At 42.3% G+C, this 21275-nt stretch overlaps 1 protein-coding gene and 4 non-coding genes across 6 annotated transcripts in view; 1 reads left to right on the top strand and 4 right to left on the bottom strand.

Annotated features, from left to right (window-relative positions):
• Nucleotides 1-3601: 3601 nt before the first annotated feature.
• On the bottom strand, nucleotides 3602-3684 carry LOC115129081 (small nucleolar RNA Z195/SNORD33/SNORD32 family). Its single transcript, XR_003863604.1, has one exon. It is a non-coding gene; the product is annotated as a small nucleolar RNA Z195/SNORD33/SNORD32 family (small nucleolar RNA).
• An 884-nt stretch (nucleotides 3685-4568) lies between these two features.
• On the bottom strand, nucleotides 4569-4648 carry LOC115129098 (small nucleolar RNA SNORD53/SNORD92). The gene has a single exon (XR_003863620.1). It is a non-coding gene; the product is annotated as a small nucleolar RNA SNORD53/SNORD92 (small nucleolar RNA).
• Nucleotides 4649-5583: 935 nt separating this feature from the next.
• LOC115129097 (small nucleolar RNA SNORD53/SNORD92) lies at nucleotides 5584-5664 on the bottom strand. The gene has a single exon (XR_003863619.1). It is a non-coding gene; the product is annotated as a small nucleolar RNA SNORD53/SNORD92 (small nucleolar RNA).
• A 1808-nt stretch (nucleotides 5665-7472) lies between these two features.
• On the bottom strand, nucleotides 7473-7552 carry LOC115129099 (small nucleolar RNA SNORD53/SNORD92). The gene has a single exon (XR_003863621.1). It is a non-coding gene; the product is annotated as a small nucleolar RNA SNORD53/SNORD92 (small nucleolar RNA).
• Nucleotides 7553-12079: 4527 nt separating this feature from the next.
• The window catches only part of sacm1la (SAC1 like phosphatidylinositide phosphatase a), a 32908-nt gene continuing 23712 nt past the window's right edge, over nucleotides 12080-21275 (top strand). For both annotated transcript variants that reach the window (XM_029658868.2, XM_065018035.1), the window contains exons 1-2: nucleotides 12080-12186; nucleotides 20814-20911. In XM_029658868.2, the coding sequence (XP_029514728.1) occupies nucleotides 12158-12186; nucleotides 20814-20911 (127 nt within the window). In that variant the 5' untranslated portion in view covers nucleotides 12080-12157. The remainder of the gene's footprint in view (nucleotides 12187-20813; nucleotides 20912-21275) is intronic.

The following is a 21275-nucleotide window of genomic DNA, read 5'->3' as shown; positions in this document are numbered from 1 at the left end:
CTATTCCTTAAATACCTTGTGTGAAAACCAGTTCTATAGTAAGGGCTATTCCTTAACATTTACATTTAAGTCATTTAGCAGACGCTCTTATCCAGAGCGACTTACAAATTGGTGCATTCACCTTATGACCTCCAGTGGAACAGTAGTGCATCTAAATCTTTTCAGGGGAGGGGGTGAGAGGGATTACTTTATCCTATCCTAGGTATTCCTTAAAGAGGTGGGGTTTCAGGTGTCTCCGGAAGGTGGTGATTGACTCCGCTGTCCTGGCGTCGTGAGGGAGTTTGTTCCACCATTGGGGGGCCAGAGCAGCGAACAGTTTTGACTGGGCTGAGCGGGAACTGTACTTCCTCAGTGGTAGGGAGGCGAGCAGGCCAGAGGTGGATGAACGCAGTGCCCTTGTTTGGGTGTAGGGCCTGATCAGAGCCTGGAGGTACTGAGGTGCCGTTCCCCTCACAGCTCCGTAGGCAAGCACCATGGTCTTGTAGCGGATGCGAGCTTCAACTGGAAGCCAGTGGAGGGAGCGGAGGAGCGGGGTGACGTGAGAGAACTTGGGAAGGTTGAACACCAGACGGGCTGCGGCGTTCTGGATGAGTTGTAGGGGTTTAATGGCACAGGCAGGGAGCCCAGCCAACAGCGAGTTGCAGTAATCCAGACGGGAGATGACAAGTGCCTGGATTAGGACCTGCGCCGCTTCCTGTGTGAGGCAGGGTCGTACTCTGCGGATGTTGTAGAGCATGAACCTACAGGAACGGGCCACCGCCTTGATGTTAGTTGAGAACGACAGGGTGTTGTCCAGGATCACGCCAAGGTTCTTAGCGCTCTGGGAGGAGGACACAACTTAAAGCTGGTAGGAACCTAATACACGTGTTCCATATATCCATATATCTGCAGTGTCTTTATGTGAAACGCTCAAACATAATGTTGTCCTCAAAACCACTTAGAAAGCAACCTTTGAATTAAAATATAATGTAACACGGGTTGCATATTCATAAGGTCACTTCCGAGACCACCAGTCGAGCACATTTGTTACTTGACTAGTACCGTTCATTCTCGCTGTTGATAAGTCTAGTTATAACGTCTAATAGGAACTGTAACGACTCGTTCAAACGTAGGTGATTGTGACAACAAAAATGAATCACAGCATTGCTGCCTGCCAGCACTAATCTCGTGAGATTCAAGCAACGATCATTAAGAAGCGCAAAGCATGTAATTTCATGTACGCCAAAACAAGTTTCGTAACTTCGCCCGACTGCAGCTCCCACATATGAAGGAAACGGGATGTAGGCAGATGGGGACTGAGGGTGGAAATCTCTATGTATTCCTTTGTACATGTAACCCCCCCACTTGTTGGTAAAATATACCTATTAACTTGACAATTTGTAAGTGCAACACACAACCATGCCCTCACAAAATAGTGCAAGGATGACCATTCATTCTTTATTCAAATGCTGTAAACAAATTACTTTTTATTGGTGGTAATTTAAAAGTTCATTATCAAAAACATTTTTTTTTACATCAGCAGTTGTCAAAGTACTTTACTTGGGGGGGGGGGACTGTAGTAGAAGGGAGTCCAAGGACAACGCCAAGAGGAATACCACCTACATGACTTGACTCTTGGCGACTTTGGGAGATCAAATCAAAGTTAATTTGCCATTGGCACAAAATACAGCCATGGATACAGTCCACACAATGAAATGTCTCCTGGCGGAGCAGCTCTTTTCACGGCGGAAGCTCTTCAACAAGCATCGGCATGGCATCATCCTCAAGTCCTAAGAAACATTTTCACAACGTTACAATCACGTAGCATATGAACAATTTATGACAAATTACAATCAGTGTCAGTGCACTGTGAAAGAGGACTCATAGGAAATCAGGGACTCTAGTATATTCATCACATAAAAGCCACAGCATAGCTACAAGACAGAACAGTCTATCTTTTGTACTGACTGACCTTGTCAATGTCCTCAAGTGATCCTGGTGTCATGTCTCGGCAGGGCAATACCTCAACATTGCAAACCTGCAAGTAAAATTGCAGCAATTAGTACCATTACAAAGGGCATATGGAATAATTCCACATCTCCCTTAAAAAACAGTTGCCTGAAACATTGCAAATCATTAAGGGAAGGTTATCAATGGCAACTGTAATCTTTAGGTAAAACTACTGGATATGCTTAATTAACATCTCATGTAAGACTGCTAAATAGTTTACCAAAAGCTATAAAGATATGGACAAAAAAAAAAAAACATAAAACCACCAAAAAACAGGCAGACTGTCAGGTAAGAACATCTAATTCACCAGCCACGTTGGCAGGTGTTCACACTGCGCGCTACAGTGAGAGCATTTCATAAAAATAGTCAGAAATCAAGTGGGCCATGAGAGTTGTGATTTATAGCTAAATAGATGCCGCAGTGTTTCAGCCATTTTGTTTCATGTCTGGTTTTGCACAAATATGAATCTAACATTATCGCTAGCCCACCTCAAGCAGCAACACTGCCTGTCTGGGATACCGAGTGACACCAACTCGCATTTCACACCACAGATTGTTTCTCACGGTTTGAAAACTAAGGCAGCATTCGGCAAGATTTTTGGTAACCGCATCAAACCAAATGTGTAATGGATTCTATTGGGGGACAATATTTTGGGTTGTGTAAAGCAGGGCAGGTTTAGGCTGTCATTTTGTATTCAGATTTAGTTAGTGGTTTAATCTTTCACAATAGCTGATCAGAACAATTCCCATGCCCTACAATGGGCTAAATTAGACAATTAGGGTGCTTCTCAGCAACACTTATTCCCAGTACCCCTCCCCCCTTATATAAACTAGTGTAATTGTCTGTTTGCCAATAGCTAGTTTGTCTTCTCTTATGAAGTTCTGGCTAAAATAAATATTGTTAGCCGCTAATGCTAATCCCTGATTAGCTGGTTTGGTCAATGCAAATGTAGCTAGCTAATCCAACCTGGTACAAATCCTGGCCTACATTAGCATGTTTGCGCAACATTATCTAAAATCAGAAGAATAGATTTATGAACATTTATAAGAGTAGGCCTACTTAAAACATGGGTAGCATTTGGTTTCTGATCGATTATTTTGTGTTTGTCCCATAAAAGGCATACTATACTTTGATTGTTGGGGCAGCAGGGTAGCCTAGTGGTTAGCGCATTGGACTAACCGGAAGGTTGCAAGTTCAAATCCCCGAGCTGACAAGGTACAAATCTGTCGTTCTGCCCTTGAACAGGCAGTTAACCCACTGTTCCTAGGCAGTCATTGAAAATAAGAATTAGTTCTTAACTGACTTGCCTAGTTAAAAAGGTTTTTAAAAACCATTAAGAAAATCATTCAATTGTTCAACAGCCCTATTAAAAATCTAATGCCTCAAGTGATTATGTACTCCTTGATCAGTCACAAGATTGGTATTAATGAATTAAAAAAAATAAAAAAAAATTAATAGGCCTTCACTCACCCAGTCGAACTTGCATTGTCACAATGGCAGCAAGACCGCCAAGTAATCGCCACCAGGCAGCTGGACCTGGAAGGTAAAGAAACGTATCCAAATCAAGACAATTGCCACAACCCAGGATTCAGATGATTCAAGGAGGTTGCTTTATGTCTCAGATGGTAGTGCATGTAAAGTATTCTCATGGTCGTTAAACTCAAATACGTTACTGTGGTAAACATCACTGACAAGCAAAGAAATATATTAAAGAAAGTACTTTGATAAATGCATTCTTCTACAGCTTTGGGAATTATTGCTTCACAGCTAATGGTACTCCCGAGGCAAGGAGCCACTAAACCTCAAAGGAGATTACTTTAATGCTCACCAAATATCAAGGGGGTCGGAGCCTTGCAACAGAATGTATCCATCTTCCATCCCACTTTCTGTCTACAAAGTAATGAAAATCATTAGAAGCAATAGGAACTTTGAATTCATGCATGTTAGGACAACACAGTATGCATTTTCAGTGCACTGCGAAGTTAACTTCATGTTGTATTCAGAGACTCGACATTTCTCAGGTCATTGTCTCAGTGCGCTGCGAGAAAGCATCAGTTTAATTCAGGAACCGAAATCGCAATCATCATAGACACTGACTATACTAATGGCATTATCGCATCACAGCCACTTGTAATCTGACGCATATTGTCATGAATAACACTTTAATTCTTACCAAGTACAACTTTGGTCATCAATGGATTGGAGTCCTGCGACAGAATGTATCCATCATTCTCAGTCTGCAAAAGTTATGAAAAGCATTAGAATCAATAGGAACTTTGAATTCATGCATGTTAGGACAACGCAGTATGCATTTTCAGTGCACTGTGAAGTTAACTTCATGTTGTATTCAGAGACTCTAGTCTAGGAAATCATCATTAATGCACACCGATGGAACTATCTTCTACCCTCAATTATCTGAATACTTACAGGAGTTCGCAATCTCATCTTCTTCCCCCAGGGCAGGACACTGGAGGCAAGTCTCTGGGAGACTGAGCACGCTGTGTTAGAGACGGAACGAGTTAACACATGACAATATGTATAACAATCTAACTTGAATGATGTCTAGTGTGAACAGCAGTTAAATCAGATAGCCAAGAGAAACATGACATCATAAATGTCAGCATAGATTGCGAAACCATTCTCAGAATCATCATGTTTAACCAATAACTGTTGATCGTTAGGTCATACCGATGACCACCTGGAATGCGACTGAGCCAGTAGTCATCTAGTCATGGTAATGTCATCCAATACCATCCTGACAAACTGAATTTCTCAACACAAATAACCAGCTAGCAACCATAAAGCAAGTGCCTGGGAACTATTTTCCCGTCCAGAGATGTCTTAACTCACCATCAAAGGATGCAGTTTCAGATGCACACCATTGGGACGTCATCTTGTCCATTATCCTGAAAGACAAACCAATTGACATCTTGAATGTGACGTTCACAATATGAGAACAGGAATATATCTTCAAGACTTCTCAATTCATTTACTCTCGACATTTCTCAGGTCATTGTCTCAGTGCGCTGCGAGAAAGCATCAGTTTAATTCAGGAACCGAAATCGCAATCATCATAGACACTGACGATACCAATGGCATTATCGCATCACAGCCACTTGTAATCTGACACATATTGTCATGAATAACACTTTAATTCTTACCAAGTATAACTTTGGTCATCGATGGATTGGAGTCCTGCGACAGAATGTATCCATCATTCTCAGTCTGAAAAAGTAATGAAAAGCATTAGAATCAATAGGAACTTCCAACTTCCTAAATGGTAGAATACCCAGCATGCATTTTCAGTGCACTGTGAAGTTAACTTCATGTTGTATTCAGAGACTCTAGTCTAGGAAATCATCATTAATGCACACAGATGGAACTAACTTCCATGACAGCTTTGTATTAATCTTCTACCCTCAATTATCAGAATACTTACAGGAGTTTGCCATCTCTTCTTCACACAGGGCAGAACGTGGGAAGCAAGCCTCTTCTGGAGCACGCTGTGTTTGAGATGGATAAAGAGTTAACATTACCTTTTGTATAACAATGTAACAGTCCAACTTAAAAAATGTGTCCAGTGTGAACAACGGTTAAATCAGATAGCCAAGAGAAACATGACATCACAAAATGTCAGCATAGATTGCGAAACCATTCTCAGAATCATCATGTTTAACCAATGTAACGGTTGATCATTAAGTCATACCGACAACCACCTAGAATGCAACTGAGCTGGGCGCCAGCCAGACATGGAGACGTCATCCATTCCTAGTGCCGAGCGGTTAAGTGCTTCTTCAGGATGTCCTTTTAAAATCATTAAACGAACTACACGTCATCTGGGCTGAATGTTGTAACCAGAATAAAACCAAAGCCCCATGATGGTAATGACTGCTTATCATTTACTAACCCTCAGTTATTCACATCACTTTAATACCATTTTTTTTCAGCTGTTGTATATCACATGTCTATTATTTGAGGACCACTATTTAGAGTCCAAGTCATCTCATCTCTACAGAGCGGTCCGCTACGTCCTATTTTAGTAGTTGTTGTTTCAAAGTAAAAGCATTTTTATTTTACCTTTATTTAACCAGGCAAGTCAGTTAAGAACAAATTCTTATTTTCAATGACGGCCTAGGAACACTGCCTGTTCAGGGGCAGAACGGCAGATTTGTACCTTGTCAGCTCGGGGGTTTGAACTTGCAACCTTCCGGTTCCTAGTCCAACTCTCTAACCACTAGGCCCCCCTGCACCCAAGCATACTTGACTGCAGAACACACCAATTTCTCGCTATGTGCCTCCCCCCCATTTGATCACACATTCTTCTGTCTCTTACGTAGCAGGTGTAAAATATATATATCTTTTTTTAATTAACAGACCAGACAAATAACTGTGCAATGGATTATGATCATTGTAGTTATTAGCATGTTCTCTGCACTAAACTATGTAGAACATTGGCCAGCTACATCGCACAGTACGGATTGATCTGATGCACCTCTAGAGAAACTGCAGTGTAATGTAAGCATTGAGCACAGAAAAAAACCCAAGTGAAATTAAATACATCAATCAACTAGTTCAAAAAAAACAACTGACATTACAGTTAACCGCTCAGCACCATATTGACATAATGCCGCAATGTACAAATCTAGTTTTCAACACAAGTAACCAGCTGGCTAATGAAGTAAATTGCTGGGAACTCTTCTCCCGCCCAGAGATGTCAGAACTCACCAGCAACGGATGCAGTTTTAGATGCACACCACTTGGACGCCATTTTCTCCATTACCCTGAAAGAGACCAAAACCCACCCTTTTAAATTAGTGATGTTCTCAATATGAGAACTGGAATAAAAACATACAATTAACTTGACTCGCTAACTCGTCACATCTCATGTCATTGTCTCAGTGCGCTGCGAGAAAGCATCAGTTTAATTCAGGAACCGAAATCGCAATCATCATAGACACTGAAGATACGAATCACATTGCTGCCTCACAGCCACACGTACGATGATGCATTCAGTCATAAATATTTGAAAATTACTTGAGCTTACCAAGTATCATTTGACATCAAAGAGTTAGTCTTGTAACAGAATGCACCCATCGTCCATCCATCATTCTCAGTCTGCAAAAGTAATAAAAAGCATTAGAATCAATAGGAACTTCCAACTTCCTAAATGGTAGAATACCCAGCATGCATTTTCAGTGCACTGTGAAGTTAACTTCATGTTGTATTCAGAGACTCTAGTCTAGGAAATCATCATTAATGCACACTGATGGAACTAACTTCCATGACAGCTTTGTATTACTCTTCTACCCTCAATTATCTGAATACTTACAGGAGTTCGCCATCTCTTCTTCACACAGGGCAGAACGTGGGAAGCAAGCCTCTTCTGGAGCATGCTGTGTTTGAGATGGATAAAGAGTTAACATTACCTTTTGCATAACAATGTAACAGTCCAACTTAAAAATGTGTCCAGTTTGAACAGCAGTTAAATCAGATAGCCAAGAGAAACATGACATCACAAATGTCAGCATTGATTGCGAAACCATTCTCAGAATCATCATGTTTAACCAATACAACAGTTGATTGTTAGTCATACTGATGACCACCTAATGCAGAGGGTCAAACATCTAGTCACTGTTCAACTGAACTCTGCTTCTAACCAGTCCCCCCACGTGCATTTTACCACTAAGTCTATGGTCTCACGAGTCCTGAAGTACAGCCCGTGGATGGGTCTAGTATCCCTGGTTGGGAACCACTGACCTAATGGAGCCAACTTCCCAAGACCCCATTTTTTTGTCTCCCTCTGGATGCCACAAGAACTCACCAAGTGCTAGAGCCTGTTTGGAACTGCCCTCCATTTTCCTGAAAAGAGAGCCCCCCAACGGGTTACATTAGTTTTGTTTTCTATAAAAAATGAATGGGTAACGTTAATTAAACATTATTGGGGGCAGTGTGTGTCAGTGCACTGTGAAAGAACATCACTGTAAATCAGAGACTCTAGTCTAGTGAATCATCATACACACTCCCGTCTCCAAGCACGTCATTCTTTCAGTGCTAGCTAACAATCTCACCTTGAATACCGATCCTAGACTGCTTGCGATACGCATTTCAATGTTGGCTGATGCAGCCTGGAAGAGAAGGGGGGGGGGGTTATATTAATGTAATTCCAAATCAGTTGAATGTGTACCCGCACCATACATGCAGCAATGTGCATATATACACTGCATTGCCCTGGTATGATTTATGCAAGCAAAAAAATATATATATATGTGTATGACAAATCAGCACCGCATGCGCACATGGTGTTTCTGCTAGGTAGCTAAGTAGTTGTTACACTTACCTTGCAAACTTCGTGTGACTTGGGCAATCTCTCAACCGCATTCGCTGAATTTAACGTATTGTTAGCCCATCTTGGTTGTACTTTTACTGACATAAAAAAAAATCATTTAATGCCGTTCTTCATTTTGCGCTCATCTTCTTCACCTGCTCACGCGAACGTATTGACGGGAGAAAGGCCTCAGGAACGAGGGTGCGTTCAATTTATACGGCTGGGTCCTTACAACTTTATGGCTAGCATATATAATGCCTGTTTTTATATTTTCATACATATCCCATATTGATGTTTATAAACACAATATTGTATTGTCTATATTTCCAGGTTTGTTTTGGGGTAAATATTTACAACGTGACAGAAAGAAACGGGAAAATATAGACAATTTTTCTGAGATTTCTCAACCTCCGACCCAATACTCATTATGGGCACTAGTTTACAGTCCAAACACTACAAAGACACACCCTATACCCTCTGCCCTCAAATTAAGTGGACACTTCTGATGAATATGTCTGACGAGTATAAACTTGAAGGGCAAGGAAGGAATGATTTTTAAGTGGACCGCCGCTGGGCCGGAAATTGGCCACTCGTTCATCCCGAGATGATTGTGTTTTCAGCCACCGGTAGCTTGTGGTGGTTTTATATGCGCTTCAGTCAATTATAATTGCATGTCTACTTATATTAAATATATAACATGATTAATGCCTGTTTGATAGCTAGTAAATGAATTAGCTAGCTAATGTTAGCCTGCATAGCTGGAACTTCTGTACAAGGAAAATGTTTTATTTCTACAATTTCCAAAAGATAATCAAACAAAAACATATTTCGGTCCAAACACTTAAAAAGACACGCCCTCATCCACTTACCCTCGCCTTATGCCCTTGGGGCCATCTTGGCGGGCGATCCAGCCTAACTCGGGAAGTTGCAATGTAAGCCCCTCAGCCCTCGTTTTTATTCGGCTTTGCGAGTGTACAATTATGTTCACTCTGAGGCCTGAAACTCCCCATAATTCAATAAGCGACGATTGTACGTCCACTAAGAAAAGTCGCCGAAAACATAAAATCAACATTAATGGAGAAGTGAAAACGAATACAAATAAGTTAGAAATTGTGCTACTAACGCACACGACCGCACAAACACATCTCGAAAAAAAAAGAAATATGCTTTTGTTTGGTTATCTTTTGGAAATATAAAATTTTCTTTCAGAAGTTCCAGGCTAACGTTAATTTGCTAGCTATCATACAGTAAGCGTATATTAATAATTTATACATTTCATATAAGTAGACATGCACTCATAATTGACTGTAGCGGATATAACGCCACCACCAGCTACCGGTGTCTGAAAACACAATCATCACGGGATGAACGAATGACGAATTTCCTGCCCAAGGGTGGTCCACGTAAAAAATCATCCCTTCCTCCCTTGCCCTGCAAGTGTATACTCGACAGACGTCATCAGAAGTCAACTCATAAAACCACTTCGCCAGGCCACATATATATATACACTCCTTTCTGGAAACATGAATATCTTAACAGCCTTTATATCTATTGTAGACATGTTTGCGCAGTGACAAACCTGTAGGCCTTCAGTGGTGAACCTATAGGCCTTCAGTGGTGAATCTATAGGCCTTCAGTGACAAACCTATAGACCTTCTGTGGTGAACCTATAGGCCTTCAGTGGTGAACCTATAGGCCTTCTGTGGTGAACCTATAGGCCTTCTGTGGTGAACCTATAGGCCTTCTGTGGTGAACCTGTAGGCATTCAGTGGTGAACCTATAGGCCTTCAGTGGTGAACCTATAGGCCTTCAGTGGTGGCCTTCTGTGGTGAACCTATAGGCCTTCAGTGGTGAACCTATAGGCCTTCAGTGGTGAACCTATAGGCCTTCAGTGGTGAACCTATAGGCCTTCAGTGGTGAACATATAGGCCTTCAGTGGTGAACCTGTAGGCCTTCAGTGGTGAACCTGTAGGCCTTCTGTGGTGAACCTATAGGCCTTCAGTGGTGAACATATAGGCCTTCAGTGGTGAACCTGTAGGTCTTCAGTGGTGAACATGTAGGCCTTCAGTGGTGAACCAAAAGGCCTTCAGTACTTCAACTGGTTTTGGCATGGAGCAGCTCACAGAAGAATGACATCGGTAGCCTGTAGGGTAGGGAAGGCGTTTCAACTTATGATATACCAGTAAATGCAAACTTGGTATTGAAAAAGTTTAGTCCGAAGTGTTGATTAGTCGGCTATTTGTGATGCAGCAATTGTCATCATGCTCAGTTTGCACCACATTACATTACATTTAAGTCATTTAGCAGACGCTCTTATCCAGAGCGACTTACAAATTGGTGCTTTCACCTTATGACATCCAGTGGAACAGCCACTTTACAATAGTGCATCTAGGTCTTTTAAGGGGGGGGGGGTGAGAAGGATTACTTTATCCTATTCCTTAAAGAGGTGGGGTTTCAGGTGTCTCCGGAAGGTGGTGATTGACTCCGCTGTCCTGGCGTCGTGAGGGAGTTTGTTCCACCATTGGGGGGCCAGAGCAGCGAACAGTTTTGACTGGGCTGAGCGGGAACTGTACTTCCTCAGTGGTAGGGAGGCGAGCAGGCCAGAGGTGGATGAACGCAGTGCCCTTGTTTGGGTGTAGGGCCTGATCAGAGCCTGGAGGTACTGAGGTGCCGTTCCCCTCACAGCTCCGTAGGCAAGCACCATGGTCTTGTAGGGGCGTAGACATGGATGAGCCTGGGTGGACAGAGGCCCACCCAATGTGGAGCCAGGCCCTGACAGGCCCACCCACTGGGGAGCCAGGCCCTGACAGGCCCACCCACTGGGGAGCCAGGCCCTGACAGGCTCACCCACTGGGGAGCCAGGCCCTGACAGGCCCACCCAATCATATGGATGTGGTTTAACCATTGTAGACCATTACATTTCTCAAGGACATTCAGAGACTTCTTCCGAAGCCACTCCTGCGTTGTCTTGGCTGTGTGCTTAGGGTCGTTGTCCTGAGTGCTCTGGAGCAGGTTTTCATCAACTATCTCTCTGTACTTTGCTCCGTTCATCTTTCCCTCGATCCTGACTAGTCTCCCAGCCCCTGCCACTGAAAAACTGACTTGCCTAGTTAAATAAAAAAATACTGCACTCTGTTCTGGTACAGATCTACTAGTCACTCCACTCCTCTTAGGATCCCTCCCTCTGTTCTGGTACAGATCTACTACTCACTCCACTCCTCTCAGGATCCCTCCCCCTTCACCCATCTTCCTCTACTAAATCACAGACAATAGAGGTTGTGCTGGCAGCTGCAGAGAGGTATTTGGCTGTGCGAGATTTGATGTCAGAGGAGTTACAGGGTGTGTTAAGTGTTGGTGTCCCATCCTTTCAGGCTGTTGGCCTGAAGTAGGACTACATAGATTTAAATAGCAGAGTATGGTATTTAATTATTTAATGTTTATTTTTCTGTTTTATTTATTTATTGTTTTTTTTTTCAAGCAAAGTATTATTTAAACATTTTACTACATTTTATTTTAGTAAATACTGTATACTTTCGGCGCATGTGACAAATAAAATTGTGATTTGAGTTACACCCCAGTCTAGTAGGTGGCGGTAATGCAATATTTATTGGATGCCAACCGCCGTTAAACTTCATCGAAGAAGAAGGATTTAGAAACGTGGAGCTCATGTTGAAAAACCATGATTGACCACACACTCCAGCACAATAGGTGGCGGCATGCTTCTTAAACGTTTGTTTCCGGACCGCCATTATGAAGAAGAAGAAGAAGAAGAAGAAGAAGAAGAAGAAGAAGAAGAATAAGCAGCAGCAGCAGTAGCAGCTCAGACCGCTATAAGAAGTGAAGATGACGATAGCCTACGAGAGGTTCAATTTGTAAGTATTGTGCTTTACATTTAAATGTATTTAAACGACACCAATCAAGTATAAGCAATATCAAGTCGACGTTTTCAGGCTGCAGAGATGTACAATGGTCATTTGTCATGATTGTCAAAAGTCGGGTAGTCATGAGCTAACTAGCTGGCTGAATGTTAGCTAAGTCAACAGCTAACGTTAGTTTGGCAATGCAACGCTTAGCTTGCTTAAGGGTAACTCTCAACCCCATTTTCAGCCCTTTCCCAATCCCTCCAAATGTTAAAAGCAATTCAAGTGAGAAGTTGTGGGTGGGAGAGTTACTCATAAATATACATTTTTGGGGGTGGTTACTGATCCCAACACTTTCTTACAAAAACACAATACCAGAAGTAAACGTTCATGCTCAGGACAGATGGCTCCCAGTGGTAAGGCACCAAGTTCTTGACATGTATTGCCATTTGCGGTGTAAGTTTGGGCGCAAAACAAATCTTTGAAATGTGGACTCGCAATTTATTGCGTAATTCTGTTAGGAAGAAAAGTGCAATCATCACCTTGGAAATGAAGCTTAGGGACTCAATCCAACCCGCACTGCAGTATTTTCCCAATAGCACTTTCTTAAATGGTCAAATTAACTCAGATTGTTCTTGGGTACTGTAGAAAAACCTACAACTTACTATCAGGGCGACCCTTCTCACAGGTATGCTTTCAATTTTCAGAATTAGAAGTGAATATTATAAATAAAGGTAAAAATATATATATATGTATCTGCCCCCAACCTGTTCTCAGAGCATTTCTTATTATACCAACACATCATACTAATTCGAGTGGCCTGGATTTACGTTTCCTATTTTTTTTTTTTCACTTTTATTTAACCAGAGACCAGTTGAGAACAAGTTCTCATTTACAACTGCGACCTGGCCAAGAGAGCAAAGTAGTGCAACACAGGGTTACACATGGGATAGACAAACGTACAGTCAATAACGCAATAGAAAAGTATTTATACAGTTTGTGCAAATGGAGTAAAGAGGTAAGGCAATAAATAGGCCATAAGTAGCAAAGTAATAACAATTTAGCAATTAAACACTGGTGTGATTGATGTGCAGAAGATGAATGTGCAAGTTGAGACACGGTTGCAAAGGAGCAAGATAAATAAATACAGTATTTGGATGAGGTAGTTGGATGGACTATTTACAGATGGGCTATGTACAGGTGCAATGATCAGTTAGCTGCTCTGACAGCTGATGCTTAAAGTTAGTGAGGGAGATAAGTGATTTTTGCAATTTGTTCCAGTCATTGGCAGCAGAGAACTGGAAGGGAAGGGCGGCCAACGGAGGAGTTGGCTTTGGGCTTTGACCAGTAAAATATACCTGCTGGAGCGCGTGCTATGGGTGGGTGCTGCTGTGGTGACCAGTGAGCTGAGATAAGGCTAGGGGTTACCTAGAAAATACTTATAGATGACCTGGAGCCAGTGATTTTGTTGAAGGATATGAAGCGAGAGCCAGCCAACGAGCGTACAGGTCTCAGTGGTGTATAGTATATGGGGCTTTGGTGAGAAAACGGATGGCACTGTGATTCAATTTGCTGCATCTAATTTGCTGAGTAGTGTTGGAGGCTATTTTGGAAATGACATCGCCAAAGTCAAGGATCGGTAGGATAGTCAGTTTTACGAGGGTATGTTTGGCAGCATGAGTGAGGGATGCTTTGTTGCAAAATTGGAAGCCGATTCTAGATTTAATTTTGGATTGGAGATGCTTAATGTGAGTCTGGAAGGAGAGTTTAAAGTCTAACCAGACACCTAGGTAGTTGTCCACATATTCTAAGTCAGAACTAGAGGTCGACCGTTTAATCGGAATGGCCGATTAATTAGGGCCGATTTCAAGTTTTCATAACAATCGGAAATAGGTATTTTTGGAGTGTCGATTTGCTGATTGAATATTTTTTTATATTTGTATACCTTTATTTAACTAGACAAGTCAGAACACATTCTTATTTTCAATGATGGCCTTGGAACAGTGGGTTAACTGGTCTAGGAACAGTGGGTTAACTGGTCTAGGAACAGTGGGTTAACTGGTCTAGGAACAGTGGGTTAACTGGTCTAGTGGGTTAACTGGTCTAGGAACGGTGGGTTTAACCGCCTGTTCAGGGGCAGAATGACAGATTTTCACCTTGTCGGCTCGAGGGATCCAATCTTGCAACCTTACCGTTAACTTGTCCAACGCAATAACGACCTGCCTCTCTCTCGTTGCACTCCACAAGGAGATTGACTGCCTGTTACGCGAATGCAGTAAGCCAAGGTAAGTTGCTAGCTAGCATTAAACTTATCTTATAAAAAACAATCAATCATAATCACTGGTTAACTACACATGGTTGATATTACTAGATATTATCTAGCGTGTCCTGCGTTGCATATAATCTGACTGAGCATACAAGTATCTAAGTATTTGACTGAGCGGTGGTAGGCAGAAGCAGGCGCGTAAACATTCATTCAAACAGCACTTTCATGCATTTTGCCAGCAGCTCTTCGTTGTGCGTCAAGCATTGCGCTGTTTATGACTTCAAGCCTATCAACTCCTGAGATGAGGCTGGTGTAACCGAAGTGAAATGGCTAGCTAGTTAGCGCGCGCTAATAGCATTTCAAATGTCACTCGCTCTGAGCCTTCTAGTAGTTGTTCCCCTTGCTCTGCATGGGTAACACTGCTTCGATGGGGGTTGTTGTGTTGCTGGCTCGAGCCCAGGGAGGAGCGAGGAGAGCGATGGAAGCTATACTGTTACACTGGCAATACTCTAGTGCCTATAAGAACATTCATTAGTCAAAGGTTAATGAAATACAAATGGTATATAGAGAAATAGTCCTATAAATACTATATTAACTACAACCTAAAACCTCTTACCGTGGAATATTGAAGTCTCAGGTTAAAAGGAACCACCAACTTTCATATATTCTGAGCAAGGAACTCAAACGTTAGCTTTTTTTACCTGGCACATATTGCACTTTTACTTCTCCAACACTTTGTTTTTGCATTATTTAAACCAAATTGAACATGTTTCATTATTTACTTGAGGCTAAATTGAGTTTATTGATGTATTATATTAAGTTAACCTGTTGCTTCTACTCGGGACGCTTGCGTCCCAACTAGAGCTCTGGAAATGCAAATGCGCTACGCTAAATGCTAATAGTATTAGTTAAAACTCAAAAGTTCATTAAAATACACATGCAGGGTATCGAATTAAAGCTACACTCGTTGTGAATCCAGGCAACAAGTCAGATTTTTAAAATGCTTTTCGGCGAAAGCATGAGAAGCTATTATCTGATAGCATGCAACACCCCAAAAAGACCCACAGGGACGTAAACAAAATAATTAGCATTTCGGCGTTACACAAACCGCACAATAAAATAGAAAACATTCATTACCTTTCACCATCTTCTTTGTTGGCATTCCTAGATGTCCCATAAACACTATTTGGGTCTTTATTTCGATTAAATCGGTCCATATAAAGCCTAGATATCGTTATATGTAGACTGTGTGATAAACGAAAAAAACATCGTTTCAAAACGTAACGTCATTTTTTTAAATTCAAAAAGTCGACGATAAACTTTCACAAAACACTTCGAAATACGTTTGTAATGCAACTTTAGGTATTAGTAAACGTTAATAAGCAATAAAATTCATCAGGAGGCGATGTAAAGATCATTAGCTGTCCGTCTGGAAAAATGTCCGGCTAGAAACTCAACGAAAATATCCGGTCCTAGACCGGAGGAGATACGGTGTCCCGCATGTGTTTGACCAAGAAAAAACTCGAAGGGAAATGACAAGACTCTAGACACCGTGTGGAAGCTGTAGGTACTGCAACCTCAGTCAATTAATTGTGGTTCACGTTTATCAATGGGTTCAAGTAGCGCATGGATATATTTTCCCATTTTCAGTGATCAGTTTTTCCTGTGCTTTTCGATGTAAATGCCGTTCTGGTAAAGCCACAGCAGTGATTTAACCAGTTTTTTAAACGTCTGAGTGTTTTCTATCCACACAGACTAAGCAAATGCATATACTATATTCCTGGCATGAGTAGCAGGGCGCTGAAATGTTGCGCGATTTTTAACAGAATGTTCAAAAAAGTAGAGGGTCGACTTAAGAGGTTAAAATAAGTGTTCATTCAGTATTGTTGTAATTGTCATTATTACAATGTATGGCATTGAAGCTCGTCTGGAGGCTAGTTAACAGTGTCCAAAGAAGGGCCAGAAGTATACACAATGGTGTCGTCTACCTAGAGGTGGATCAGAGAATCACCAGCAGCAAGAGCGATGTCATTGATGTATACAGAGAAAAGAGTCGGCCCGAGAATTGAACCCTGTGGCACCCCCATAGACTGCCAGAGGTCCGGACAACAGGCCCTCCGATTTGACACACTGAACTCTATCTGAGAAGTAGTTGGTGAACCAGGCGAAGCAGTTACGTCTAGTCTATGAGACCAGGCTGCTGCCCGATGTTGGATGAGAATTGGCAACTGTTTTTAGCTGACAGCGCCCCAAATCAGTCATAGCGGTTTGGGGGGAAATACGTGTTGAGATGACCACCATTGTCATCTATTTCTTTTTTTACGATTCATTTATAAATGTATCATCCTCAAATGTTTTTCTTCTTTGTATGAAACGTTAAGCAAAAAAACATTGCTAATGTGCCTTAATGCCTTTTTGAATTTTCTGTAGCATCAGTAGTCTAGTCAAGGAACCCTCGTGCGAAAATATATTGGCACGCTCCACTTACCAAGACCTTTGCCAAGTTGATTTCATACTTGAACCTCTCCCTTTTAATTACTTTGTGCCTTTACATCACAATTTTAATGGTAGAGTTGAATCACATGACAATTTCAGTTTAGTAGGCAGCTAATTAGCTCGTCTCGTTGCAAAAACATTTTAGTTGTCTGGTTGGCTTGTTTGCTGCTAAGTCCTATGGATCAGCAGAAGACGATAACGATTTGATCAGAGACCTGTCCTTGCATGATGTACAGTACATAGACTACAGGGTAGGCAAACAGACCTATGGTTTTATCAGCCCCAAGTTCTGCATTTTCTTTCTTGACATTTTCTCCTGTAAGATCAATTTTTATACTCCGCTGTAGCTGAGTGTGATGCTTTGCACAAACTTTTGGGTAACTGTGACGACCTGACCGAGTTGTCATGTTCTCAAACCATTTAGAAGGGGCAAGTCTGTAGTTGCTGTATTAACATAACAATGGCGCTCATAAAGTACTGCTGATGAATCAGAGATGACGCCGGTAGCTCGTTGGCAATAAGCAAGCCTATGTGCCAATACAATGAGCCATTAACATGGTCTAACCTATTTTTTTGGGGGGGGTTGTTGATTTTAGTCACAACTTCACATCGAGTCCTGCAAGCAGTCAATATATTATAATAATTCAACTTTTTTATGACGCTTTTCATTAGACAGAACCTCAAAGTGCTTGTTAAGCAAAATAAACAAGTCATTTTAAAAAGAGATATAGGCTGCATCATCATCTAGATCACGTCTGGTTTGAGGGGCTTCTAGATCACGTCTGGGTTTGGGGAGCTTTTAGATCACGTCTGGGTTTGGGGGGCTTCTAGATCACGTCTGGGTTTGGGGGCTTCTAGATCACGTCTGGGTTTGGGGGCTTCTAGATCACGTCTGGGTTTGGGGGCTTCTAGATCACGTTTGGGGGCTTCTAGATCACGTCTGGGGGCTTCTAGATCACGTCTGGGGGCTTCTAGATCACGTCTGGGGGCTTCTAGATCACGTCTGGGGGGCTTCTAGGTCACGTCTGGGGGGCTTCTAGATCACGTCTGGGGGGCTTCTAGATCACGTCTGGGGGGCTTCTAGATCACGTTTGGGTTTGGGGGGTTTATACACTGAACAAAAATCTAAACGCAACATGTAAAGTGTTGATCCTATGTTTCATGAGATGAAATTAAACTTGCAGAAATGTTTTATACAGACAAAAAGCTTATTTTTCCTCTCAAATGTTGGTCACAAATATGTTTACATCTCTGTTAGTGTGCATTTCTCGTTTGCCAAGATAATCCATCCACCTGACAGCTGTGTCATATCAAGAAGCTGATTAAACAGCATGATCATTAAGTGATTGGTAGTCCCATAGGGCGGCGCACAATTGGCCCAGCGTCGTCCGGGTTTGGCCGGGGTAGGACGTCATAGTAAATAAGAATTTGTTCTTAACGGGTTTGCCTAGTTAAATAAAGGTTAAAATACGTGTGTGTGTGGGGATGAAGTTTGCGCTCCCCACCTATTACAGCCCAATCCTTACTTCAGAAGGATCCTCCTTAACAATAAAACCGCTAGCCCACTCCCACCTCTGCATGCGTAGCCTCCTCTTGGGTCACCCATTGGTGAACAACAACCCAGAGTCGGTAGGTGTAATTCAAATGAAAACACACAATATGGCGTTGTTGTTATGCCAGCAGTATGTCCTGTTGTCCCCTGACTTTCCTGTGGCATGAGAATTTGTTGACATGTTGTGACCACCATAGGCGTCTAACAATAAGGATTTAGTCAGGCAGCCGGTTTGTCTTCACCTGAAGCTGCTCGGCCAGAGTAGTGTATAATGGCACTCTAGGGCTCCGTAGTAAAGCTTGTCCACTTGCCCGGGGCAAATCAAACGTATTGCCGGACAAGCAGATTATAGATTAAGTTGTCCCAATGGACAAAAAAATACAAAAAATTACACTGTCAAACAATTAAGCTATTCCTATCAGAATTGTACCTGTTTTTCTAAGGATGTTATGTGTTATGCACTTATCTCCCAATCTCTGCATTGACAGGTCTCACAGCCCATTGGGAGTATAATTATTGTTGGCCTGCTTTGACAGGTCTCACAGCCCATTGGGAGTATAATTATAGTTGGCCTGCTTTGACAGGTCTCACAGCCCATTGGGAGTATAATTATTGTTGGCCTGCTTTGACAGATCTCACAGCCCATTGGGAGTATAATTATAGTTGGCCTGCTTTGACAGGTCTCACAGCCCATTGGGAGTATAATTATAGTTGGCCTGCTTTGACAGGTCTCACAGCCCATTGGGAGTATAATTATAGTTGGCCTGCTTTGACAGGTCTCACAGCCCATTGGGAGTATAATTATAGTTGGCCTGCTTTGACAGGTCTCACAGCCCATTGGGAGTATAATTATAGTTGGCCTGCTTTGACAGGTCTCACAGCCCATTGGGAGTATAATTATAGTTGGCCTGCTTTGACAGGTCTCACAGCCCATTGGGAGTATAATTATAGTTGGCCTGCTTTGACAGGTCTCACAGCCCATTGGGAGTATAATTATTGTTGGCCTGCTTTGACAGGTCTCACAGCCCATTGGGAGTATAATTATTGTTGGCCTGCTTTGACAGGTCTCACGGCCCATTGGGAGTATAATTATTGTTGGCCTGCTTTGACAGATCTCACTGCCCATTGGGAGTATAATTATTGTTGGCCTGCTTTGACAGATCTCACTGCCCATTGGGAGTATAATTATTGTTGGCCTGCTTTGACAGGTCTCACAGCCCATTGGGAGTATAATTATTGTTGGCCTGCTTTGACAGGTCTCACGGCCCATTGGGAGTATAATTATAGTTGGCCTGCTTTGACAGATCTCACTGCCCATTGGGAGTATAATTATTGTTGGCCTGCTTTGACAGATCTCACAGCCCATTGGGAGTATAATTATTGTTGGCCTGCTTTGACAGGTCTCACGGCCCATTGGGAGTATAATTATAGTTGGCCTGCTTTGACAGATCTCACAGCCCATTGGGAGTATAATTATAGTTGGCCTGCTTTGACAGATCTCACTGCCCATTGGGAGTATAATTATTGTTGGCCTGCTTTGACAGATCTCATAGCCCATTGGAGTGTAATTACTTACTTGCTGTTGGTGCCACCATTTTCGTTATATATATACTTTGACAATGTAAGTCATTTTAACTTGATATGTCAATTGAATTGAGAGGGGAGAGCGTGAAAGATAGAGAAGAGACATTTTGCTCAACAGGTAAAGTACTGATATAGTCTACAAGACTAACTAGATAACCATCCAACCTAGCTAACTCGCTAGTTAACTACAGTATTCAGTTATTAGCATATATTAATCTCATGTCCTAAAATACTTTTCCGCCCCCTCTTGTGTAGGCCATAATCGCATTTCGCTACGACCTCAATGACATCAGATTTTTTTTAAATGTGTATGCAACCAATAGAATGTGATTTGATTGGCTGACACTGACCTTGATAAACTGACTGTGGATCAAAAGCCTGCAGGCCCAGTAGCTCTCCAGATGAGGGGCTGACAGAACACATGTGTTTTTATACCGTAGCCTATCAGTGCAGTTGATCTTACGTTGTGGGTGGTTAAGTGCATTGCTCAAGTCCACAACGGCACAGTTGTCATTTATCTACATTTTATTGTCTGCCTGTAATAAACCTCAGGATTATTGTCTCATCGCTGTGATGTGCTGCATCTCAGGTGGCAGATAGCCTTTTCCCTGACTTGCTTTTCATGTCACTGGACGTTCTCTGTGACATGGCTCCAGTGTGACACAAGATCAGCATCTGAGGGAAACTTCACCCTACTCCACAACATACCTGAACCTCTCCATTATGTTTCTCCCCCCACAGGCACACCAGCCCAGAGAAGTTCTACATTGAGGCCTGTGATGATGGGGCCGACGCAGTCCTGGCCATTGACAGGGTGTCCAATGAGATGACCCTGACTGGTAAGACTCTGTGCACACCGTTGCGAAAAGTTTTGTAACTGGGGAAACAAAAACAATAATTTGTTATTGGATGAATTCGGGTAGGTTCCCAGAGAGGCTTTATAGCTTCCTGATGGAGTAACTGAAGTATGTTGTGAATAATTAATGTGGTTTTAAAACCTACATCTGCATAAAATGCTGGCAAAGTTTCTGCCCACCACTCTGTGGAGTGCAGAAAAAAATATCTAGGTCAACTGACTGTGTGTGGGTCGGTACATGAGCTGGCTGTGTGTGGGTCGGTACATGAGCTGGCTGTGTGTGGGTCGGTACATGAGCTGGCTGTGTGTGGGTCGGTACATGAGCTGGCTGTGTGTGGGTCGGTACA

The sequence above is a fragment of the Oncorhynchus nerka genome, linkage group LG4 (genome assembly GCF_034236695.1).
Source record: "Oncorhynchus nerka isolate Pitt River linkage group LG4, Oner_Uvic_2.0, whole genome shotgun sequence".
Lineage (NCBI taxonomy): Eukaryota > Metazoa > Chordata > Actinopteri > Salmoniformes > Salmonidae > Oncorhynchus > Oncorhynchus nerka.
Note: the sequence above shows the minus strand (reverse complement) of the source record. Positions and strands in the feature narration are given on the sequence as shown.